The sequence below is a fragment of the Myotis lucifugus genome, unplaced genomic scaffold (genome assembly GCF_000147115.1).
Source record: "Myotis lucifugus unplaced genomic scaffold, Myoluc2.0 scaffold_17, whole genome shotgun sequence".
Lineage (NCBI taxonomy): Eukaryota > Metazoa > Chordata > Mammalia > Chiroptera > Vespertilionidae > Myotis > Myotis lucifugus.
In genome coordinates, this window is record NW_005871065.1 from 10163787 (window position 1) to 10190908 (window position 27122).

A 27122-nucleotide genomic window follows, 5' to 3' on the forward strand; every position below is an offset into this window, starting at 1 on the left:
AACTGCATGGTGTGTTCATTATATCTTAATAAAGCTGTTACCAAAAAAAAAAATTATATATATATATATATATATATATATATATATATATATGGTGACTGAAGATTTGACTGGATGGTGAACACACAATGCAGTGTACAGATTATATATTATAGGGTTGTATACTTGAAACCTATATAATTTCATTAACCAGTATCAGCTCAATTAAGAAGTTGTGGTACATATATACAATGGAATATTATTCAGCCATAAAAAAGAATGAAATCGTACCATTTGCAACAACATGGTTGGACCTAGAGGCTTTTATAGTAGGTGAAATAAGACAAAGACAAACATATAATTTCATCTATTTGTGGAATATAAAAAACAAAATAAATGTACAAACAAAACAGAAATAAACTCATAAGTACAGAGAACAAACATGGGTTGCCAGATGGGAGGGGGACTGGGAGACTGTGTGGAAAAAATTGGAGGGATTAAGAAATACAAATTTGCATTTACAAAATAGTCATGGTGATATAAAGTACAGTTTAAGGAATATAGTCAAGGATGTTGTCATAACTATATGTATGATGTCAGGTGGATGCAAGACTTATTGGGGGCATCATTTCACAAGTTATATAAAGGTTTAACCATTATGTTGTACACCTCAAACTAATATAGTATTGAATGTCAACTGTAATTGAAAAAGAAAAAATTTCTTTAAAAAGAGAAAAATATTTGGATAACTGATTTATGACACTAATTTTAAAAATCCCATGAATATTATATAAAAGGATGATAAAAGAAAACACCAAACAAAACTTCTTAAATAGTTCAGGAATGCTAAAAAATAAAGTAAGAATTTATTTTTAGCTTATTAAAATTGCATAGCGAGAGCTTTTCTCATGCTTGGTTCTATTCCATTTCTCTCTAAATGTATATTCTTGTGATTACATTGACATTTTCCTCCTTTTCATTATAGACAGTCATTCCAAAGCAAACCCAAATGTTAAAAACAATCTTCAAAAAAGCAGTCACAGAAAAGTGAGAATTACATTTTATTTCACATTAATAGAAACAGTGGAAAAATTTACATTTTTCCCACATTACAGCACATTTCAACGGAATATCTCTTACTATAAATCATATCTTGCTGATCTGTATAACTGAAACAAATTTATATTTTTCAAGGTAAATCAAAATGACTTATTAAATGATTGTTTAAAAATTTTAAATCCAGACATAAACGTATGGCTTCATTATTAACATTCTACATAGTCCATTACTAAATTATAATAAAGGTGCATTCCTAACATTGTTTTAGTCAGTTGGAATACAGAAGAAAAATGATAACAGTTCAGAAATACGAAGTGTACGTTTTTGTTACACATTAAACTGTGTGGTAACCATATGCATTGAGTTCTGACTAACCTTCATTGCCAATAAATTTGTTTTCAAATAGTTTTTACCAATAATCTAAAAATTCCAACTATTTAAAATCAAGTAATTGCTACTTTTATATTTGCACAAAGGTTTTTTTTAAAAATCATCTGATTAAAGTGAAAATTTCAAATAAATTCATTGGCAGATGAAAGTAAAGCAAATTTTTCTAATGGACTGTTCATTTCCTACAGTAGCTGACTTCAAACATATGTACAAAATATGCAAACTAAAATTCTCTGCTACAAGGAGAATCATCTTAGAGCAAATCATCTTAGAAATACAGTTTTTAAGATCGGTCTTAAATCTTCCAGAACATACTGGACTATGACCTAATAATTATTTGAGTTAATTACAGAAAAATACAACCACAGAATTATTCCTTACCTAGACTGAAGATTCTATTAACTATATAGGTCTAACTTTGGACTAGGTAGTTTAAAAAATAAGTAATGTAGGAAGTCTGAAGTGATGTTTGGTTTCTTTATATAAGTGTAAATACATTTTAAATACCATCATGTTTATGATTCAGAATGTCAAATTACAGCATATACTGACAGCAGATGTCTATGGCAAGGAGGCAATATTTGGTCTGTTATGAAGGATAAAAGGAATACATTTCTTTTCTAGAGAGGAAAATAGAATATTAAGAAATTGTGCTCTGCCTGGGTAACTCAGTTGGTGAGAGCGTCGTCCCGATATGCCAAGGTTGTGGTTTCGATCCCATCAGGGCACATACAAGAATCAACCAATGAATGTATAAATAAATGGAACAAATCAATGTTTCTCTCTCTCTCTCTCTCTCTTTCTCTTTCTCCCTACCTCTCTCTCTCTAAATTCAATAAATAAATACAATTTTAAAGAAATTGTAATGGGGAAAGAAAAGCCTGGTCCCCAAAATAAAAGGCCCATTCATTGAAGAGAGCAATGTTACTCTTTATTGACACTTAGAAGCAATATCCCTATTATTAGGAATAATGTAGTTACACCTCATTCTTTTTATGTATTATAATCATTAAGTATATCTGAATACAAATATAAAAAATACACATACTGCATGGTGACTAAGTAATTTTGGAGTAAGTCCACAGACTAAGTCACAGCATTCATAAATAGTTTATATCTTAACTGCTCATTTATCCCCGAACAAGTTTTCATTAAGCAGACTAATAATTTTCAAATGATGTAATAGAAAAATCTGGATGTAGTATTTTATTATTTTGCCGAATTACATTTGGGGGGAAAGAAGCTAGCTGCTTCACCTATGCTAATGCTAGTATATTCTGGATCATGTTAACACAAATTCATGTATTGAAACCTTCAAGATCATAAATTTTCCACAAGGAGATATTATGTAGACTGTGTCATTGGTGTGTAATTGCAAAAGATTTTAACATTGCAAACATTATAACTTTCAAGATCCGGCACAGGAAGAGGTTTATACTCTACTACAACGATGCTGGTGTGTACTTCTACACAAAGGCGCCTTAGTGATGTCAATCAACTGGAGGTAGGATTTTATCGATGAATTGCCTGATATCCACCATTTCCTGTTTGGAATAAAGTGATTTAATAAGCAGTTACACAAATCAGAAATTAAATCCCCACTGAAATACCACTAACTAAATCCATGGTGTGTGTACATAATGTGAAACAACATTTTTACTACTACGATGAAATAAAAAGTTGTAACAGAGAAAGGAGGCTCAAATAGAAATTTCAGATCATTTTCTCTGATTATTATTGTACATTCAATATGGCTCACATCTAGTATCTACTCCCATGAAAATGGACTGCATTTTGCTATACTTGAACAAATAAAACATGGGGGTGCGGAGAGATGAAAGGGGCTTAGAAGTGACAATAATGAGAAGTATTAAGTATGCAATGACTGCCAACTACATATATGTGGAAAGCCTAGCTTTTAACATTCTCTCGTGAGAATGAAATGCTAAATCCACAGCATAAAATATATTTGGCCTTATATCAGGATTTTGATATAATCAACCATTAGAAAGATAGCAAGCACCTAAGATAAGCCTGGAAAGATATGAAAATTCATATAACCAAATATTTATGACAGCAAAACCTTTCCTAAAAGACCCCTGCATCTGTCTCACAGTTGTCTCACTTCCCCCAAACACATTTCATTTCCTCCAATCAACTCTAGTATTTCAAGGCTTAGCCCCCACAAGTCAGCAATGCAGAGAGCCTTCAACCTGATACTTTACTCAGAAAAAAAGCCACAGCACAAAAGTGATCTATTTTACAACACTCTAAAGTCCTTTAAAAGTTTCCTGTGACACCATCTCCTACTTTTCTACCTCTTCTCACTTTCTGCTCCTAATTATTCATCCAGTGTCCTCCAATGTGATGGCATAAAATATCATTTAAGGAGCTTTTATTTTTAAAAAAATCTCCATACAAACACAGATGCCTGAGTTCAACCCCAAATCCCCAATGTGCTGAATCAGAATCACTGCATTTGGAGTTTGGGGGTCTGTATGTTTATTAAGCTCTGGGGTCCTTGTGATACAAAGTGGTTGGAAAACCACTGCTCTAGACCCTCAGTCCCTTCTGGATGCTCAGAGTGCCACCTCCCTTTCTGGATTCAATACTTCACAACAGTTCCTTTTTTTAATTTTTTATTGATTCTATAAAAACAAAAGGTTATTTTAAAAGAACTTCTAGAAAATTGTGGGTATGACATCTGTTTGATAACTCTACAGAAAGTCTATAGACCCACAAGTACAAAAGCAAGGAACCACTATGACAGTTTCAACTATGTCCTTAATAATACCCTAGCATCTCAGGCCCCTTGTTTTTCTGGATAAATCATATTACTACCTACTGTCTCTGCCCTAAAGCAAATTATTTAGCCAGGTTGAGCAGTTAGTTGCAAAACCATGGTAACATAAACTGCCTCAATGTTTAGCCGACAATTTTTAGTGTAGGCTTCCCTAAGCCTCTAAATCTATCCAGGCCTCCTTCATTCTTATTAAGTAACCACATCTCCCCTACTTTACTGAAAAGATTGAGAGGATCTAATGTGAGCTCGCAACTACTTTCTACCATACTTCAACAATCCATTCATGTTCATCCATCCTCTTCTATCTTGATTCCAAAGTGTTTTTCTCCTCTTTTAAGGCAACCACTACCCATTTCAGGACTTAATTATAAATTATATCATCCCTCTAAAACTTCCCACTATCAGTTATCTTCTCTTTATGGCATCTTCTCCCTCTTTCCTCCCAACCTATCAGGGTCTCTTTCTCCCATCCTGTTAAATCAAGAAACTTCCTACTCTTTTCCCATTTTACCAAAACCTTTTTTTAAAAAGGTTTATACATGTTGCCTCTACTTCCTCATTTCCCTACTTCACATAATCTATTGCAGTTTGGCTCTATCTCCCCAAACATCTGAGATGCCTTCTTACTGGATAGTTTCTTCCTGGCCTATTTCTCCTTAATCAGTCTCTGAACCATCAGTTATTGTTCCCACCCACTCAGAAATTCTCTCTTCCTGTACTCTCACTCAACACTTAACTCCTTTGAACTCCCCCAAAGTTCTATCCCTTGGATTTTTTTCTCATGATATCCCTGTGATTCTTCACTGATCAATAATATTGATAATTATTCTAAACCTCGATTAAAGGCTTGAGCTTCAGACAAGTATTTTCAATATCCATCCTGATATACTGTAATGGGAGCATACCAATTCCCTTATGGTCATTAAACTCAGTAAGTATATCTCCTTCCCGTTACCCTAAAACTGTTCCTTGTACTACATACTTTATGAGTGGCATCATCTTAATCATCTGAGCTAGAAATATAAGGCCTCATTGATCCTTTCCTATTCCATAGAATTAATCACTAAATCCTAGTGGATTCTGCTTCACTTGTTTCCAGAATATACATTACATCTTGCTTTGATTTAAAAAAAAAAAAAAAAAGTCAGTGGCTTTCTGCTGTTTAGAGAACAAGTCCATTCTCAACACAGCATAAAAGCTCTGTACAATCGAATCTTTCCTCTCTGTCTCTATTCTATGACACCTAGCTTTTCATAAGACTACAGCCTAATCGGACAGCTTGCTTCTCCTGTCCTACAGTCCTTTCTCTGCACACTTACTATCTAAATCCTACCCTGTGTTCAAAATCTAACTCTTTCATCATGACCCAGTGTCTCCTAAGATAAAATTAATCTCACTCTCCTCAGTTTTTCAAGTAACTTTTTAAAACTTCCAATAGAACACATAACACATCTGTTTTCTATACAGTTACTTGGATATATATCCTCCCCATATCCTTCTCCCCTATTAAATTTTTAATGTTAATGAATCCTGTCTAAATTGTAATAAAAGGAAATGGGTTTTTTTGGTCTTAGAATTATGTACAATGCTTGCATGTAATAGGAAATCAGTGAATGTTTGTTGAATTAAATTGAAGAAGCTTTGATCTAAGTCCTGCTAACCTATGACTCAGAGTGAATTCATTAACTCCTTTAAAGCCCCAAATGGTCAAATATTATTTATCTTGAAATATCACATGGAAAAATAAGCAAATTATGTCTCTATAATCACTGTTTCCAAACATTTACCTGTGGACATGAACTATGCATCATGCCTTCATAGACTTTGAAGGTTACATTGGCTGGATTTACCAATGTTTTTAGCTTTTCAGCAGTAAGAGAACCAAACATTAGAGGAACTAAAGGATCAGAATCTCCATGGCACTGAAGAATAGAAATATCTCTATTAACACCACTGATAGGACCCTGCAAAAACAACAAAACAAAATAAAACTAGTATTATTTATTCAAATATATAGAACATTAAGCCGGGCATTTAAAACTATAGATATGTGCATACAACATGTTATTACTTATTTTATAGGTTATATTTGACCATAGAAATAAAATTCCTGCCATCCTTATAATCTCCACATATCTTTATTTAAACTGTTATAGGACATATGGATTACCCTGTCATATATTTTATGTTTTCCCAATAAATTGGTTCCTTGAAGCAGATTCTATTCTTTATCTGTTCACACTGTCCTGACATGAGAGGTATGTTTTAGCTGACCCATGTTGTTCTCAGTTCTTATTGAATTGACTTAAGTAAGATGGTTAAGCCCTGGCCAGGTAGCTCAGTTGGTTAGAGCATCATCCCAATAAGCCAAGATTGCCGAATGGATCCCAGGTCAGAGCACACACAAGAATCAACCAATGAACGCATAAGTAAATAGAACAACAAATCAATGTTTCTTTCTCTCTTTCTCTCTCTCCCTTCCAATAAATAAAATAAACAAAGTTAATAAATAGCACTTACTATGTAACCAAAGAGATACTACAGAATGACAAGAAAAAACCCTAGATTTAAAGACAAATTTGAAAATAAAGTCTACACCTCTCATGTATACCATATACTGCTCTACCTTGTTGGGTATTTAGAAATTATATTTTATTTTGCAAAATCTGCTATCAGCATACTGAACATTCAAAAATATTTCTATATATAAAAAATAGCCCTAATTTTTATATATCTTAAAATGTATCAACCTCTTTAAATATAAGATTTATGACAACAGGACTTATTTCTTATTCCATTCTATGTAATCTACAATGAAGACAATGTAGTGAACTCATAAAGCCTAGTAATACATCACAAAAGTCTAAGAAAATTCTGCCTGGCCAGCATGGCTCAGCGGTTGAACATTGACCTATGAACCAGGAGGTCACAGTTTGATTCCCACTCAGGGCACATGCCAAGGTTGCAGCTCAATCTCCAGTAGGGGGCGAGCAGGAGGCAGTTGATCAAGTATTCTCCCTCATCATTGATGTTTCTATCTCTCTCCCTCTCCCTTCCTCTCTGAAATCAATAAAAAAAAATATATTACTAAAAGTTTTACAAAATTCTTTTTTAAAAAGTATAATATAAACTCTGGGTTTTGAGTGATTATGTATCAATGTAGGTTCACTGATTGTAATCAATGTGTCACAGTGCTGCAGAATGTCAACAGTGGGGGGGGGGGGGGCTGTGCATGTATAGAGACAGTGGGTATGTGGGAACTTTCTGTACTTTCCACTTGCTTCTAACACTGCTCTAAAAAAATAAAGTTTATTAAAAAAATGACCCTCTCCCCAACGCTATCTGCTGTCTCTTAGCTCAGTAATGTAATGTGGCATGAAGCAATCAGACTACCTGTGGAAATGAAGACCGAAGTGGAAGCCAGCAACTGAGCGCAGTGACACCTGCCAGTTTCTGCTGTGTGGTCAGAGCAGTGTATAAAGATAAAGCTCCTCCCTAGAAAGACAAGCAGGGAGAGTCAATGGAACAACACATCCTTTGTTAACAGCAACCTAAGAAGTTTCTTGTTATTAATAATGTCCATCAAAAAATCACACTGGGTGGCTGATGTCAAATCAAATCAGGCAAACAAGTAGAAATACATGCACACCCCACTGTGTCCTAAAGCACATGATTCTCTACACTGAAGACCACTGTGAGAACTTAGCAACCACCCAGTCAGTCAAGACACAGTTAATCCGAGTTAACTGCTGCACTTACAACCGCCTTAGAAGCATTATAGATTCATAGTTACTATTTTCTCCTCTGAAAAGTCTTCGTATAAAATCAAATCTCTTAAAACTGGTATTATTTTCCAAAACAGTAATTCAAGATAATGAAGACTATGTAGCAGACACCTTTAGAGTATGCCTACCCAGCTCACATCACCCTGCATCCTGGGAACTGCATACCCATCAGTCATCTAGATGCCATGTCACTCTGGCCACGCCCACAAGTCACTAGGCCACATGAAAACGTGAGATCCTTTCTCATCTGAGGTATTTATGTTCCTTCTCCCAAGATTCTGAAATTGGGACTCAGTGACTCTCAGTCTGTTTCTTTGTGTGGCTGGAATTGAAATGTAAACTCAAAAACTCCACAGTAATTGCAGGAGAATCTGCAGGGCTCAACCAATGGGAATCTGTGACAAAAAGAGGGGAGAAATTCTCTTGTCTTCTACCTTACTGTTCCTATCAGTAGTCTCTCCTCCTAGACATGGGCTTTATACCTCTATTTAGAGCTTCGTTTAAAGAGCTATAGAGTGTTAACATTTCAGATTCCAATCAATTTACTTAATAAATCTATTTTCAAGACATACTCTATACCAGCGGTTGCCAACCTTTCAGACCTCACGGACCACCAGTGGTCCACAGACCGCTGCATACAGTAAAGCTGCTGAAAAGAGAAAACTAGAAAAGCAAAAGAGTATAAGTATTCTCTCAATTAATAGTTATTTCTAATCCATTCGAACTTAATCCAGCATTAAAGGTAAGTAGTATATCAGTTTCTATAACATCTTCTAAAAAGAGGAGATCTGATAGAAAAGGATTGAAGCCACTGACTTCTAGATAAATATACTGATGGTACTGACATACCACCCAAACTTTATCTTACCTGAGAAAATCCTCCCAAAATAATTCTGTCTGAAGGAATGCCATTCTTCACCTCTTGGTCTATCAAAGTTTTTACTAAAAACAACATGAAAGTGATATTACTAATACTTTCAAAGTTAAGGTCATTGATACAATTTAAATAGAAAAAATATTTAATGACAGTAAAATACGAAGTATATTAAAGGTCAAAACAAGTGAAAAACTTGAAGCATTCTATTAAAATAGAAAATTAGAATGCATTTTCATGATAAAACTCAGATTTTGCATGTGGTGCTTACACTCCAATTGTTTCTTATTACATAATTTGTAAAACAGTTATTTCATCAATATATGAATATTCTTTTATGCAAGGCCAATTCTGCTCATATACATTTTATATTTCTCTCTTCAAGGGACCATAGGCATTTGTACCTAAAAGTTATAATTTAAAATTTTAAGTAATTAAGCAGATTGCATGGTTTGTGATTTACAGTGTTTAAACAGTTCATTCTATTATTTTTTTAAAAGCACAGTATTATATTTTCCTATAGCCAGTAAAAGAAACAAATGAGTTATTTTCTTTCTGCAAAATACATTTGTGTTGGCACACATCACTAAATATATGACTTGATACCTCCTTAAATGTCCATTTCTTTATAATCAGTCCTGAATTTTGGGAATAACTGCACCTTTAACAAATTTATTTTCTTTCATTTTTTACATATATGTAAGACTTTAATTTTTAAGACTAAAATTTCCACCTTTACATTTCTTTTTTATTTAAAAAACACACAAAAATATGCTTTTATTACATCACTGCAAAAACCCAAATGCCCAAATTAAAAGTTATTTTGTTTTTGTATATATTTTAGTTCTTCATTAGAAATAGTATGAAAAGCTAGAGGTGCCTTGACTAGGGCCTGGGAGAATGGGCTAGAGAACAATTAAGAAGATTTAAGGAATGAAAGAACTGAGGAAAAGTCTGAGGGATTTACTTAGGGGAGACTGCACAGCCTCTGACAGATGCACAAGTGGCAGAAACAGCCCATGTGTGAGGCGGGAAGGCTGTGGTTGGGGCTTGGTGAATGTTAGCTGCTAGCTAGTCAGGTGCTGTTGGGAGTATTTTCCCTCAGTTTCGCAAAGCTTTACATGCCATGGGCACACCAGCTGCTGAGATAAAGTTAACAAACTCCAATGGCAGCAGTCGGTTGTGGAGTAGTGGGTTCTAATTTCTGCAGCAGGGCCAGGGAACCACTGTGCTCCCTGGACCTAACCTGAGCACTCTTCTTTATTCTGTAGCACAGACTCTCAGCCCTCAACTAGAGACTCCTTTCTTTTCCAGCTCTGAGCCTGAGCCTAATGCTCTCCAATATTACATTGCCTAGGAGAGGAAAGAAATCTCAAGTATGTCCTAGGCCAATCCTATCACGAGGACAGAAGGTTTTCCCCTCTGGACTCACCAGGCCCACCTGTTTTCACAAAGCCCAGCTCCCATCTTCCACAGGGTCTCACAACTCATTCCCATACCCAACACATGTTTTTGTCATCTATTATTTTCTGACAAATACCTAGCTATAGGATTATAGCTTTTATATTTTTTTCTTTCTTTTTAAAACCTTACCCGAGGATATTTTTTCTATTGATCTTTATTTTTTTAAAATATATTTTTATTGATTTCAGAGAGGAAGGGAGAGGGAGCGATAGAAACAACAATGATGAGAGAGAATCATTGATCGGCTGCCTCCTGCACGCCCCACACTGGGGATCGAGCCCGCAATCCAGGCATGTTCCCTGACAGAGAATCAACTGTGACCTCCTGGTTCATGGGTTGATGCTCAACCACTGAGCCACACTAGCTGGGCAGTCTGTGTTCTTTATGCTTTCACAAAAAAATAAGCAAAATTAAGACATTCATAAGGCAGCATGGAATACTAACCAGAGAACAGACTTTGGAGATTCTATAAAGTAGAGCTAACGCTTATTTCATCGGAATGTTAAATGAGATAATTTATAAGAATTATCTAATTTTAATATTACCACACTAAAATTAACCATTATATAATTTTCACATCATTATATCATTATTTTCATCCTTATTTCAAGTCTCCTTAATGAAGATAACTGGCAACAGATATTAAACATTTTGTTATTTTCTCCATTTGATATGTAATCCAAAGCAAAATGAATTATCCAACAGTTAAAGTGTAATAACTGCCATTCCTCCCTGTCCACCTCACCTTCACTGAGCATAGTTAAGTGAGTCCATGTGGCAAACAAGTTAGAAAGTGATCAGAAAGAAAGGAAACAGCACCACCTCCCAAGTTCACATAATTGTGTAATATTTTCATCAACATCAATAAAATGATTGAGTCTACTAAAAAGTATAAGAATGCTTTGGTTTATAAAACTACTCTGCCGAAACCGGTTTGGCTCAGTGGATAGAGCGTCAGCCTGCGGACTGAAAGGTCCCAGGTTCGATTCCGGTCAAGGGCATGTACCTGGATTGCGGGCACATCCCCAGTAGGGAGTGTGCAGGAGGCAGCTGATCGATGTTTCTCTCTCATCGATGTTTCTCTCTCATCGATGTTTCTAACTCTCTATCTCTCTCCCTTCCTCTCTGTAAAAAATTAATAAAATATATTTTAAAAAAAATAATAAAATAAAACTACTCTGTACTTACCATATTCTGCTGCATGTTTAATTCCAGGTTCATCCTCCTGTGAATCTGGTGAAAGCCCAATAATATCAAACCTGGAAAATAAGGCAAAATCTTAAAAAGAATATCTACTCATGGTAGGTATGTTTTACTAAACTCGTGGTAGTTGGGATAAAAAGGACTGGCAAACGTATTCTCTAGAACATGAAATTCAAAATGTATTCAGAGGTGAAACAATTAAATGCATGACTGACATTCTATACGTTCCTTTCATCCCAACTAGATATGGATTCTAATGTTAAGTCAGAGTGCTACATAATTTTAGGATAAGCATAACTAAGAGATAATCTAGTCCAATCTTGCACCCAAGCAGGAATCTCAACCCATACTCCTAAGAAGTTTGCAATAAATTTCAGCCACTCATTTCCTCTTCTATTGTATAAGTCAACCCCATGGAATAGAGCTACTTTATTATGTCATTTTTGCATGCACTACTCATACCTTTTGAACATAGTTATTTATACTGATCTTTATCCATACTCTGCAAAACTTTTTCATTACGTATTGTAGACACTTCAAACCAGAGACCAAGAGAAGCTTTCCTTTGGCCCTTTCTACGTCTCTATCAGATTATGTTCTTTTATTCTGGTCTCTAGAGACATTAGGTAGAAATTCTGGTTCTGGACAGGAATTTTGCCAGAGAGAGAAGATTTAAAAAACCAAAGGCCAAGGTAGGCAGGAACCTGTAAAAGTCACCAAGGAATCTAAAGTTCATAAAAAAGAAAGAGCAGGGACGGGTTAGAGATGGGTGGGAACAAGCAGGAGGACAGCAGACTGGAAGTCCTGATGAGGTCTAAGAAAAAATGGTGTGGGAACAGGGAAGCAAACTCAAGAGATGAGTAATTATTCTTAATATCAGGTTTGAATTAAGTGACTTCAGAGATGGCACAGCTCCAGGTGACAAGGCCCAAGGATGACTGTGGATGACCAACGGTGAGAGAAGAAAATGTTACTGTAGAAGAGAAGAGCCAAGGAAGTAAGTAACAAGCCAGTCAAGGTTGTGAACGAGCCCTTTACATTGGATCCTGTAGTCACTCAAAAGATAAAATGGTGGCACGAAATAGAGTGGAAAGGAGAATACTAATCGGGTGTCAAAATCATCATTTTTTAAAAGACCTGTGGCAGCAGTCTCAGAGAACTGCAGGAAACAAAATCAAAGTTTAGAAGTGGTTCAAAGAAATGAAGAACTGACTCTATCTACTTGCTACAGGGGGAATAGCAAAAATATCTTAAGAGGGCCCAAGAGGAAATGGTTTCCTAAAAAATTTATCAATCTTCCCCAAAAGGGAAGAAATAGAAGTGTAAAGAAGCCGTTGCTTAACCAGAGTAATTGCTACCTGGGGTCATTCAATGTTTGCTTACTGAAATCAACAGTTTGGTTACTGTTTATCAAGCAGTTTTTCTATTCACCCAATTCTCTCCTGTTTTTCTACCTATTGGTGCAGTCTCTGAGGTTTACCCCTGAATCTAAAATAAAAAAAACTTAAATAATTAAATAAGATTGAATTTAAAGTGAATTATATAACTTTGCCACTTAAATTAGCTAATTAAACATTGCTATACACAAAAGTACCTCTGATCAAGAAAACTAAATATTTGAGGTTGAAACGGCCCCGGTGAGGTCGGGACGGCCCTGGTGAGGTTGAAACGGCCCTGGTGAGGTTGAAACTGCCCCCGTGAGGTATGGACGGCCCCGGTGAGGTTGAAAAGGCCCCGGTGAGGTCGGGACGGCCCCAGTGAGGTTGAAACGGCCCCGGTGAGGTAGGGACGGCCCCGGTTAGGTTGAAACGGCCCCGGTGAGGTCGAATCGGCCCCGGTGAGGTCGAATCGGCCCCAGTGAGGTCGGGACAGCCCCGGTGAGGTTGAAACGGCCCCCGTGAGGTTGAAACGGCCCCGGTGAGGTTGAAACGGCCCCCGTGAGGTAGGGACGGCCCCGGTGAGGTTAAAACGGCCCGGGTGAGGTCGGGATGGCCCTGGTGAGGCTCAGACGGCCCTGGTGAGGTTGAGACTACTCCAGTGAGGTTGGGACAGATAATGGAGACCAGTATAGACTGATGAACAGGAGTAGATACAGAGGCAGAGCAACATTGAACAGACTGTCAAACTACAGTGGGAAGCCTGGGGAGGGTTAGGGAGGGGATTAAGAGATCAACCGAAGGACTTCTATGCATGCATATAAGATTAACCAATGGACACAAGAGACGGGGTGGGTGGGCGGTGGGTAGGGGCCGGGGGAATGTCAAGGGGGGGTAAAAAGGAGACATATGTAATACTCTTTGTAATACTTTAAGAAATAAAAAAATAAAAATAAAAAAAAGAGAACTAAATATAAATAAAAAGTTCTTATTGAATAAGTAAGTTCTTACTTACCAAGAAGTCATGGCCATGTTCATATTTAATGTCACAGGCATAACTGGTCTACATGGAAAGAAAAAAAATAGCAAAATCAGAGCAACTTAACAAAGCATAAAACCTCATAAAATTCCATCAATTAAAGATAATTACTTGAGGCTTATGTAAAACTGCTACGATTTTAACGTCTGAGGTGTTTCATTGCGTCCCCACCTGTACAGGTCGGTTTTGCATACTCTTCAAGTGTGTTCTGAAAACAGAGCAGCAGCTGGAAAGATCCTAAGTTTGACAAATAAAAAAACGTTTTCCTTTCTCAACACCCTCACTTAGTACTTTCAAACCAAACATGAGAAGGAAAACCAGTAACCAGGACAGTTGGAAATGACTAAAATATGAAACTTGGCTAAGGGGCTAAAGATATGAGCAATCTGTTGAACAGGTACAATAGACTCTAGTAACTAGGGCAGCCGTGGGCAAACTACAGCCCGCGGGCCGGATCCGGCCCGTTTGAAATGAATAAAACTAAAAAAAAAAGACCGTACCCTTTTATGTAATGATGTTTACTTTGAATTTATATTAGTTCACACAAACACTCCATCCATACTTTTGTTCCGGCCTTCCGGTCCAGTTTAAGAACCCATTGTGGCCCTGAACTAGGGCATCAATTCCCATATGCTCAGATTATATTTTTGCTTGTTTTCTAGTTCTTAGCTATATATATCTGCTTGTTTAAGAGATCATTAAATAAGAGATATATAAGTTTTGCCTAAGTGTTCTTTACACCCAATTCAAGTTTGTGATGAAAAACTTGCTGGACAACCTGAATGTAACTAGGTACAAAAGAAAAAAGAAAAATACGCTAGGACTACATCTCACCACGATTTTCCTGAGTCATGAAACAAGTATACCTTAGAGGTTATAAACTCTCAGGAAAATTTCTTTGAGAAATAACACTTTCCTAGGTTGGGAAACAGCCTTAAACCAAATTCAATTCTAGGGCCAGTAACAACATAGCAAAAATTCCAATATAATCAACAGTTCTGTTTCTTGGAAACCGGACTGTTTTCTTACCTAATCTCAGGTATATTTCCTCTTTCTATTTCCACTTTTATATTTATCACCTCAACTGCTACTACTACTTCTGAGGATGAATTACTAAGCTACTGGCATGTATATAATCCCATTTGTCTTCTTAGCAGCCTTTGATGTACAGACTTGCCCCACTGGTATGGCTCAGTGGTTGAGCTTCAACTCATTAACCAGGAGGTCACCGTTCCATTCCCGGTCAGGGCACATGCCCAGATTATGGACTTGATCACCTCTGGAACCTAAGTATGTGCCCTGACCAGGAATAAAAAAACGCAACCTTTTTGGTGTACAATGCTCTATCCAAGCCACCCCAGCCGGGCATTAATCTTTATTTTTTTACTATTTTTAAATTTTATTTTTCAATTATAGTTTACATTCAATATTACTTTGTATTAAGTTCAGGTGTACTCTAATCATTATTTTTAAACTGAATATTTAAAAGATAAAAAATTAATTATATTCAAATGCTTTTCTAGAAAAGTAAAGCTATTACAATTATTCCTCTCCAGATTCTGAATCACAAGCCTAAAGATTAAAAATACTTACGCATGCGGGCAGATATATTTGATATGTGATCTTCTGATACGTGCAAAGGCTTCTTCCCATCCATGCCTGGTAGAGAAATTATTTTAACAATGCCATTAGATATTGTTTTTGTTAATGCTCAGTAAACTCGTATCAGAATAGTATTATTAAAAAGTTTGTGAAAATAAATGTTAACCCCTTAAAATATCTTAAAAGTGTGGGCCATCGATGCTATTAAAATACCAGCACCAATCTAGAAACAGCCCAAAGACTATTGTTTCAACTTTATCTATGGATAAAGGTAATTTCTTGTGATGTCTGAAAAGAATTGTTTTCTTTCATGTATTTCCACAGGTCTTTAGAATTTACAAAATATATCTTTTATCTCTTTATAACTTTATAATGTGCCTAACAAATTAGGCAAGACATAATTCACATTTTATATTTTTAAAAAACCTCATAGGAGTAAAGTAAATCAGCTGTCTGGTATCTCTTTATGGTTACTACACTATTAAAAATAAACTTAATTAGCTTTGCAAATAGAATACTTGCATTTTAATGTACAAAAGAAGCAATATTATGCAGCAATGATAAATACCTGGTTTATGAGCTGCCACTACCAGATTCTGGTCCCAGACCAGAAATTTACCACACTCTGTACCACTCAGAGACCTCTCAACATGGTACTCCAAGCATTTAAAATACAAAACCTATCTCTACCCCTGCAAAAGATAACAGTATAGCACATTATAAAATGTGCCATCCATGGTCACTGCCAATACTAATTTTATGTATGCTGTTTCAATTTCTCTTTTTTGTTTTTGTTTATTGTGTTTTCTATTTTAGGCTTGGTGCCAATCATTGGGGGAAACTAAATAAGTCCTAAACATCATTTTATTATTTTAGCTCATTACAGCTTTGAAAATGTGTAGTCACTAAAAATAACACTTGTAAAACACAATTTCCCACCTGTTAAAGTCCAAACTGGAATAGTTTCAATTATGTACCTCAAAGCATTACTCCATATAATAAAAGCTTGACGTAACGAGGCTGACATCCTCACACATTTACATTTTATAAAGTAAAGCCACTTTAAAAGTTTATTAGGATGTAAAGACAAGTTAATGGTGACTACAGAAACAGAATAAAATAAAATTTTAAATTTTGTATGTTAATTTTAGAATTGTTCTTAAAACAGTAAAACCTCAGCTATTTTTTCCACACCAAAGGGTTCTTAAGAATGACTTTTTAAATACTCATGCCATTACGTAGCTCTCATATGTATATACACATACATTTAGCTAAAAATAAAAAAGCTAGAGTCCAGTGTGGTAAAGTACAAGAGCTTTAAGATATAGACTCTACAGTTCAAAGGTCTTCCGGTTTATTCACTAACTAGAAACCCAGTACACAAAATTTCTGCCTGGGTAGGGTCCCTAGGGGTGCATTCCACACCACCCCCTGGTGGTCAGCTCACGTCACAGCGAGTGATCAAACTCCCGATCAGTTGAACTCCCGAGGAGACACTTTGCATATTAGGCTTTTATATATATATACTAGAGGCCCAGTGCATGAATTTGTGCATGGGTGGGGTCCCTCGGCCTGACCAGTGATTGGGGCCAATTGGGGGTGTCTTGCCCAGTCCCAATCAAGGCCACGGGAAGTTGGCTGGCAGGGGGAAGGGAGGGGGAGGGACCGCGCGAGGTTGGCTGGTCAAAGGAGGTTTGCTGTGGGAGCACACTGACCACCAGGGGGCAGGCAGCTCCTGTGTTGAGCGTCTGTCCCCTGGTGATCAGTGTGCATCTTAGCGACTGGTCGACCAGTTGTTCTGGTAACGGTCACTTAGGCTTTTATATATATAGAATATCACCACAATCAATTTTAGAGCATTTTTATCACATAAAAAAAACACAAACTTGTACCCCTTAACAGTCACTTCCCTTTTGCTCCCCTAATCCCCCTGCTCTAGTAGTAGGCTGGAACAGCAGCACACTAATCTACTTTCTGTACATTTGCCTCCTCTGGACACTTCATATAGATGGAATCATGCTTTGTGACTGGCTTTTTTCACTTAGCATATTGTTTTCATTCATCCACATTGTAAGAGTACTTAATTACTTCTTATGGCCAAATAAAATCCTGTTGCATGGCTATACCATTATTTAACTATTCATCAGCTGATGGACATTTGGGTTGTTTATACTGTTTTGCTATTATGACTATTGCTGAGGTGGACATTTGTGTACATGTTTTTGTGTAGATATGTTTTTAATTCTCTTGGGTATATATCTAGAAGTGGAATTTTTGGGTTGTGTGGTAACTTTGTTTCAGTTTGAGAAACTGTCAGAATGTTTTCCAAAGCAGTTTATATTCTCAAAAGCAGTATAAAAAGATACCAATTTCTGCATATCCTTGTCAACACTTGTTATTATCTGTCTTTTTTATTACAGACATCCTAGTAGGTGTGAAGAGGTAACTCATTGTGGGTCTTTTAAATTCATTTTTCTTATGTGATATAACTGACATATAGCATTGTATTAACCTTAGGTGTACAACACAAATTATTTGATATATGTATATATTGCAAAATGATTACCTCAATAAGTTTAGTTAACATCCATCAAAAACAAAGTTACACATTTTTCTTATAAGAACTTATGGTTTACTCTCTTAGCACCTTTCAAATGTATCATACAATATTGTTAATATATAGTCCATTACATCTCCAGGACTTTTTTATCTTATAACTGGAAGCTTGTATCTTTTGACTACCTTCTCCTATTTCACACATACCCCCAACAGCTGCCTGTGGCAACCACAATTCTGTTTCTTAGATTCCACATGTAAGTGAGATAATGTAGTATTTGTCTTTCCTGTCTTTTTCCAAATGGCAGGATTTCCCATGTTGTTCCAAATGGCAGGATTTCCTTCTTTTTACGGCAGAATAATATTCCATGTGTGTGCCATTTCTTTATTCCTTCATCCACTGATGGACAATCAGGTGGTTTCCATGTCTTGGTAATCTATATATATAAAAGCCTAAGCGACTGTTCAACCGTTCTACTGGTAACTATGACGCACACAGACCACCAGGGGGCAGACGCTCAACACACAGTTAAGGAAACATGGAACAGACTGATGAATCTCAGAGGAAAGGGGGGAGACAGAGGGCGGGAAGAAATTAACCAAAGATCTTATATGCATACTGTAGGCCCAATGCATGGATTTATCCACTGGTGGGGTCCCTCGGCCTGGCCTGCGGGGATCGGGCCAAATCTGTGCACTGGGCTTCCGACATCCCTCAAGGGGTCCCGGATTGTGAGAGGGCACAGGCCAGTATGCAAGGGTTCCCCTTTTCCATATCCTTACCAACACTTGTTGGTGGATTTGATTGGCATTGATAGGTGTGAGGTGATATCTCATTGCAGTTTTAATTTGCAATTCTCTGATGATTACTGACATTGATCTTTTCATATGTCTATTGGCCATATGTATGTTCTTTGGAGAAATACCATTCAGATCCTCTGCCCAATTTTTATTTGGATTGTTTTTTTAGTGTTGAGTTATATGAGTACTTTAGAAATTTTGGATATTAAACCCTTATTAGCTGTATCATTGGTGAATATCTTCTTCCATTTGGGAGGTTGTCTTTCTATTTTGTTGATTGTTGGCTGTGTAAAACCTTTTTAGTTTGATGTAGTCCCATTTTTAAAAAATTTCTTTTGCTTCCCTTGCCCTAGGTCAGCAAACCTGTGGCTCGACAAACCGTAGCTCGTGAGCCACATGCAGCACTTTGGCCCCTTGAGTGTGGCGGTATGTTGTGGAAGACCCACACTCAAGGGGCCAAAGAGCCGCATGTGGCTCGCAAGCCGCGGTTTGCCGACCACGGCCCTAGGTGATATATAAAAAACAATATTGCTAAGAGAAATGTCTGAGATTTTACTGCCTGTTTTCTTCTAGGAGTTTTATGGTATCAAGTCTTACATTTAAGTCTTTAATCCATTTTGAGTTTGTTCTTGTATAATAAATTCAACATGAATATCAAAATTTAGTGTAAAAAGGTGAACTAGTGTGTTTTTTTTCCTCATGTATCTGTCCAATTTTCCCAACACCATTTACTGAATAGACTGTCTTTACCCCCTTGTATATTCTTGCCTTCTTTGTCAAATATTAATTGCCCATATAGGAATGGGCTTATTTCTGGGCTATTCTTTTTTTTTTTTTTAATATTTTTTATTGATTTTTTTTTTTTTTTATAGAGAAGAAGGGAGCGGGATAGAGTTAGAAACATCAATGAGAGAGATCGATCAGCTACCTCCTGCACGCCCCCTACTGGGGATGTGCCCGCAACCAAGGTACATGCCCTTGACCAGAATCGAACCTGGGACCCTTCAGTCCGCAGGCCGACGCTCTATCCATTGAGCCAAACCGGTTCGGCTGGGCTATCTATTCTGATCCATTGATCTATATGTCTTTTTTTATGCCAGCACCATGCTGTTTTGATTACTATAGCCTCACTATATAGTTTCATATCAGGTACTGTGATACCTCCAACTTTGTTTTTTCTCAAGAATGCGGTGGCTATTCGAGGTCTTTTGTGGTTCCATATAAATGTTTGGATTATTTATTCTAATTCTGTGAAATACGCCAATTATATTTTGATAGGAACTACATTACATCTATAAATTGTTTTGGGTCATCTGGATATTTTAACAATGTTAATTCTTCCTACACATGAGCAAGTGCACAGTATATGCTTTCAGTTATTTGTATCTTCTTCAATTGCTTTCTCAGTGTCATAAATTTCTGAGTATAGGTCTTTTACCTCCTTGGTTAAATTTATTCCTAAGTATTTTTTTTTAAATCCTCACTTGAGGATATTTTTAATTGATTTTAGAGAGAGAGGAAGGGGGAGAGGGAAAGAAACACCAATGTGCAAGAGAAACATCACTCGGCTGCCTCCCATAAGCACCCCAACTTGGGATCAAACCCACAACCAAGCTATGTGCCCTAAGCTGGAATTGAACCCGCAACCTTTTTGGTGTTTGGATGACGCTCAAGTAACTGAGCCACCTAGCTGGACTTTTATTTTTTGATATAATTGTAAATGGGATTATTTTCTCAGTTTGCCTAATAGTTCATTATTGGTTTATAAAAATGTAACCAATTTCTGAATATTTAGTTTGTATCCTGCTAATTTACTGAGTTTATTAGATCTAGTAGGTTTTTTGTGGAATCTTTAGGGTTCTCTATATAGTTTTGTCATCTGCAAATAATGACAGTTTTACTTCTATTCCAATTTTGAATGCCTTTTATTTCTTCTTGTCTGATTATTGTGGCTAGGACTTCCAGTACTATGTTGAGTAAGAGTGGTGAAAGCAGACCTCCTAGTCTTGTTCCCGATCTTAAGGGAAATGCTTTTAGTCTGTCCCCTTTGAGTATATTAGCTGTGGGTTCATCATATATGGCCTGTATTATGTGGAGGTATATTCTCTCTATTCCCACTATGCTGAGTATTTATCATAAATAGGTGTTGGGCTTTGTCAAATGTTTTTCTGCATCTACTGACATGATCACGTGGTTTATATCCTTCATTTTGTATTATGTTAATTGGCTTGCAGATATTTACTAACCTTATACCCCAATAATAAATCTTATTTGATCATGGTGTGTGATCTTTTTAATATATTGCTGGATTGGGTTTGCTAATATTTTGTTGAGGATTTTTGCATCTATGTTTATCAGGGATATAGGCTTATAATTCTTTTATTTGTAGTGTTTTTATCTGGTTGTGAAATTAGGAGAATGCTGGCCTCATAAAATATGCTTGGGAGTCTTCCCACCTCTTGAATTTTTTTGCAATAATTTGAGAAAAATAGGTGTTAGTTCTTGGAATGTTTGGTAAAATTCACCTGTGAAGCCATCTGGTCCAGGACTTTTATTTGTTGGGAGTTTTTTCTTTTTATTACCACTTTGATTTCATTAGTTGTAATCAGTGTGTTCAGATTTTCTTGATTCCATTTTAGAAGACTGTATGTTTGTACATGTTCATCCATTTCTTCCAGATTGTCCAATTTGTTGGCATATAGTTGTTTGTAATATTTTTTTACAATTTTTTGTATTTCTGTGTTGCAGTTGTTACTTCATTTTTTTTAAATTAAAAATATCTCAAACTAACAATTTAAAATTTACAACTTAAGGAAATAGAAAAAAACAAAAACCTAAATCCAAAGCCAAGCAGAAGGAAGGAAATACTTTAAAATTAGGGCTGAGATAATAGAAAACAGAGAATAGAAAAACAATAGAGAAAATGAATGAAACCAAAAGTTGGTTCTTCAAAAGTATCAATAAAATTGACAAACTTTTAATTAGATGGACAAAATAATGAGAAGACTCAAGTTACTAAAATCATTAATAACAGTGAGTACATTTTTACTGGTCAAGAGAAATAAAAATGATTATAAGAGTATTATGAACAATTGTGTGCCAAAGAACTGGATAGATAAAACAAACAAAATCTAATAAACGCAAAACCTACTGAGACTAAATCATGAAAAAATATAAAATCTGAAGACCTATAACCATTAAGGAAATTGAATCAGTAATCAAAACTCTCCCCCAAAAGAAAAGGGCCCTGATGGCTTCACTTGTGAATTCTACCAAACTTTAAAGAATACCATCCTTCTGAAACTTTTCCAAAAACATTTGAGAGGAAGGAACACTAACTCATTCTTTGAGGCCAGCATTACTCTTGTACCAAAGCCAGCCAAAGACATTACAAGGAAAGAAAATTACAGACCTTAAAAATGTGTGTCAGGAGAGAAAGTTGTGCAAATAATACAGAAAGAAGGAAAAGTGAGAAACTAGAAGGCCACAGAAGTGAGAATACCTTAGTATAGTTGGTTGAACAATAACTCCAAAATTCATATTCACCGGGAACCTCAGAATATGACCTCATTTGGAAAACAGGCTGTTTACACAGGTAATTTGATTAATATGAGATCATAGTGAGGTAAGGCGGGCTCTAAATCTAGTAAACAGTGTCCTTATCAAAAAGAGAGAACACAAAAACAGCATTTGAAAAGCTGATGTAAAGAGGGAGGCGGAAATTAGAAGTATGTTGCTACAAACCAAGAAATGCCAGGAGCGATCACAAACGATAAGGCAAAGGATTCTTCCAGAGTTCTCGGAGGGAGTGTATATAGTCCTTCTGATACTTTGACTTTGAACTTCTAGCCTCTTAAACTATCAGAATACATTCCTATTGTTTTAAACCATCTATTTTGTAGTTTTGTTATGGCCCCAGGCAGTGGCTGACCTTGGGGGGGGGCGTGGCTCCAGAGCCAGTGCACCTGATGGACAGCCTCAGACCATATCAGATTACAACTCTCCATATCCACAAGTGACACACGCAAGGGGTAGACTCAGTGAGCACTGAAGTCCCACTGAAGTAAGTTCTGCTCCACAGTGGTGTCTCCTACACAGCAGCTCTTCCCCTGTAGGTGAGGCTAACAGCAATCAAGGCTCAACTACAACAAGACTGTGCATACAGCCCACACAGCCCACACATCCCACACAGGGGCGCACCTAGAGTGTCCAGTTCAGGTGACTGGGAAGGCTGAGCCACTGGGCCCTACAGGACACCTACTACACAAGGCCACTCTACCAATTCCAGGAGACATAGCAGCCCTACCTAATACATAAACAAACACAGGGAAGCAGTCAAAATATGGAGACAAAGAAACATGTTACAAATGAAACAAATGAAGAAATCTCCAGAAAAAGAATTAAATGAAATGGAAGCAAGCAAACTACAGTGGAACTACAGTTCCACCTCGTTTCTCAAACTTAATTCGTTCCAGAAGGCTGTTCAAAAACCGAATCATTTTTTCCCATTAGAAACAATGTAAATTGAATTAATCTGTTCCAGACCCCCAAATGATTCCCTGTTTTATCCTTTCTTATATATATGTCTAATGTACTGCCTAATCTATAAACACTTTAAAAACAAAAAGGACATGAAATGTAAATGAAAATTTAACAAAAAGGAAAGAAAATGTACAATAAAAAATGAAAATAATAACAATTAGCAACAACAAAAGCAGAAAAACACGAAAATATTCACAGTACAATATCCTGAGATTTTAACAGTGGTTAACTGATTCATACTCGCACATTCTCTTCCTTGTCGCCTGAGAGACTTGTGACTGATCATATAACTATCAGCATGAAAGGGTTGTCAGGTTGAGAAGCGAGTTGCTCGAGATGGGAGACATCCGAGAATCGAGGTTTGACTACTGGATACAGATTTCAAAACAAAGGTTATAAGGTTGCTCAAGGATCTTGAGAGCTTCAAGAGACTCAATGAGAGCTTCAAGGGACTTAGTGAGAATGTCAAAGACATGAAAAAGCACACACTAACTGAAATGAAGAATAATTTACAGAAGTTCAACAGTAGAATAGAGGATTCCGAGAATCAAATCAATGATTTAGAATATGAGGAAGCAAAAAACACCCAATCAGAAGAACAAAAAGAAAAAAGAATCCAAAAGTATGAAGATAATGTAAAGATCTCTGGGACAACTTCAAGGGTACCAACATTTGAGAGACAGCAAGATACTGAAAACCTATTTGAAGAAATAATGACAGAAAACTTCTACCTGGCGAAAGAAATAGACTTCTAAGTCCAGGAAGCGCAGAGTCCCAAACAAGAAGAACCCAAAGAGGCCCACACCAAGACACATCATAGTTGAAATGCCAAGGGTTAAAGACAAAGAGAATCTTAAAAGCAGCAAGAGAAAAGCAGTTAGTTACCTACAAGGGAGCACCCATACGACTGTCAGCTGATTTCTCAACAGAAACTTTGCAGGCGGAAAGGGAGTGGTAAGAAATATTCAAAGTGATGATTAGCAAAGACCTACAACCAAGATTACTCATTTAGAATTAAAGGTCAGATAAAGAGCTTCCCAGACAAGAAAAAGTTAAAGGAGTTCACTACCACCAAACCAGCATTACATGAAATACTTTAAGAAGAGGAAAAAGAAGAAGAAAAGTATCAAAAATATGAACAATACATATCTATCAACAATTGAATCTAAAAATCAAAATAAACAAACAAGGAATCTAATGCACAAAATAAACTGATAAATAAATCAGAACCAGAGACATGGAAACATGAAACAGACTGACGAATCTCTGAGGGAAGGCTAGGAGGGGGTGGGAAGAGATTAACCAAAGATCTTATATGCATATATGCATTACCTATGGACACAGACAATAGGGTGGTGAAGGTCTGGTGGAGCGTGAACCAGTTGGAGGGGGACGATGGGGGGAAAAAAGAAGGACATCTGTAATAATCTCAATAATAAACATTTTCTTAAAAATGAGAGAGAATAATATACACCAAAAAAAAGGTGACATATTTTCAAAAGAAATTTTTAAAAAAATTCTCTATACCTCTTTTTAGTAAAATAAATCTGTCATTTTCATAGGACTACCTGGTTGCCAGAACATAGTCCTACAACCTTTTCTGTTACTCCATACAAAGTATGTGTCATGTTACCTCTATTTAGTAAGCATACAAGAATATTAGGCAGAGGGAAGGCAGGGGAGGGTGGGGGGAAGGGGGAGAGATCAACCAAAGGACTTGTATGCATGCATATAAGCCTAACCAATGGACACAGACACTAGAGGGGGGTGAGGGCATGAGGGGGGGCGCAATGGGGGATAAGGTCACATATGTAATACCTTAATCAATAAAGAAAAATAAATAAATAAAATAAACAATTTTTAAAAGATTAGAAATAATATCTAAAATTTAATCTAAAAGAAAGAAAAATTATTTTAACCCAACACCTCTCTGTAAAGAAGATTTGTGTTTTAGCTACTTTATCAAAATTTATCTATTTTCAGTTTTTTTGCGAATTCTACAATATTGTAACAACTCTACCTAAGTTTCTCTGATTTAAATTGAAAACAAAATCTTTCAATGTAGAAGAAGCCTCAGTGAAAGATAAATCATTTATCTAAAGTTAGCACAGCAAAATTTGTTTGATAAGCCTCCAAATAAATCATTGCGTTGCCTCCCTGGCCCTTCACCTGATTTTTTTTCTCTTAAGGGAACATCTAAGCTCTCATTCAGAATGCTGTAGACTGCACATTGCTATTGTCTCTTATCAAAATCAACCAGTTCTTCTCAACCTGCCCTGAAATGTTAACCCTCTGGAAAGCTCAAACATTCCATCCTTCTCTGCTACCCAATACCTACAGCAACTCAAGGAGGAGTTTGCAATTTTAATATGTTCCAAAAACAAGAGTTGAAAAATGACAAATTCAAGATGATGAGGGGAAATTTTGGAGGGTTTTCAAAAATGAAAAGGCTGTGTCTTATTCCTGGGCTGTGAGAAATACAGTGCTACTAGCAATCTTCTTTTACACAATCTTAAGAGTTCATAAATGTGAAACCTTTGATCGCTTAGGGTGGATTGCATGACCCCCACTTTATTACTGTTGCTAAAATAATGGTACCTACCCCGTATCTCCCAATCCATGAAGGAAAATCACCTGGAGGAAAAGAGGAAAAATTAATCAGCAATGCCTAGGTCAATCCACACGCCATTGTTACACGCTGCCGCTTTGGTTAAAGGAGAAGCCAGAATTACAGAACACCTCCTTCAGCAAGTTAACGCATCTCGACAGACCTCTCTCCCATGGCAAAAGGACTTCGCTTCCCTCCTTGTCCTTCCTAAGATCATTCAAGTGGGGCTTCGGCACAGAAAGAGGTCCCACCTTTTTAAGTGCAAAGGATCACATTCTAAGACAAAGTCTCTTTCAAGTCAAACCATGAAAGGTCTCCTTTATACTGTAGAACTTTTCCATCACAAAAATCAACTTCCGGAGGTAAAAACAAGTTTGAGATCCTTAAGTACAGTTTCCTAAAAAAAACAGCACCTCTGATCTTATAAGACAAGAAACCTCCGAACTTCTTTAATTTAGGATGAGAATGCAAGGTTAAGAAAGCAAAGTCTTCCGCCTCCACAAACAAGACAGAAACATGCCAAAAAGCGCCTCTGCACTAACGCAGGTCATTCCCAGCTGGGCCGGCGGCCGGGGGTCCTGGGGTCTGGGGTCCCAGGGGTCCCGCGCGCCGCACGCGCCACGCAACGCGGAGGGCTCGGGCTCGGGGCTGGGAAGGGGTGTCGGGCTGACCCCCCCGGCCCGGGCCGCGAACCCAGTGCTCTCCCCGCACAGCCGGGGCCCGGGACGTGCCGACCATGCCACCTCCTCCCGTCAGGGCGGAGCGTCCCCACGCCGGGTCGCTAACCCGCCGGCGAGGTCACCGGGCCAGAGGGGCGGCCACCGACCGCGGGCCGAGCGGGACCCTCCGAGCTCCGGCCGCCGCCACTCACCGCAGCGGTGGCCTTCCGGGCGGCGGGAGCCGAGGCAGACATGTTATTGCCGCACATCCACCGGCTCGGCTCCGCTCCACGACGAAGCGCGGGTCGGAAGCGGAATATAAAGCCAGCGCCCGGGAGCGGCCCAAGGGCGTGAGAGCGGCGAGTCCCGCCCGCCCCACCGA

The 27122-nt window shown here is 37.3% G+C and overlaps 1 protein-coding gene and 1 long non-coding RNA gene across 4 annotated transcripts in view; one reads left to right on the forward strand and one right to left on the reverse strand.

Moving 5' to 3' along the window:
• LOC106696479 overlaps nt 1–27122 on the forward strand; it is a 43253-nt gene that overhangs the window by 3268 nt on the left and 12863 nt on the right. The window contains exons 1-3 of one of the 2 annotated variants that reach the window (XR_002828357.1): nt 7999–8268; nt 11570–11655; nt 12438–12554. This is a non-coding gene — a long non-coding RNA (uncharacterized LOC106696479). Of the gene's footprint in view, nt 1–7998; nt 8269–11569; nt 11656–12437; nt 12555–27122 lie in introns of those variants that run through there. The other variant, XR_001347426.2, reaches the window with a different exon arrangement.
• Nucleotides 819–27122, reverse strand: LYPLA1 (lysophospholipase I). Of its 2 annotated transcripts, XM_023750972.1 has the most exons (10): nt 26953–26978; nt 26076–26107; nt 15566–15631; nt 14084–14209; nt 13949–13996; nt 11543–11613; nt 8885–8958; nt 7625–7726; nt 6019–6195; nt 819–2972 (listed from the first exon to the last, which is right to left on the reverse strand). In XM_023750972.1, exons 5-10 carry the CDS (start codon nt 13987–13989, stop codon nt 2919–2921), a joined length of 519 nt encoding a protein of 172 aa, XP_023606740.1. In that variant the 5' UTR covers nt 13990–13996; nt 14084–14209; nt 15566–15631; nt 26076–26107; nt 26953–26978; the 3' UTR covers nt 819–2918. The 2 variants fall into 2 exon arrangements, with proteins under 2 accessions (XP_023606740.1, XP_006085335.1); XM_006085273.3 differs by lacking the exon at nt 14084–14209 and having other exon boundaries at nt 26953–27122.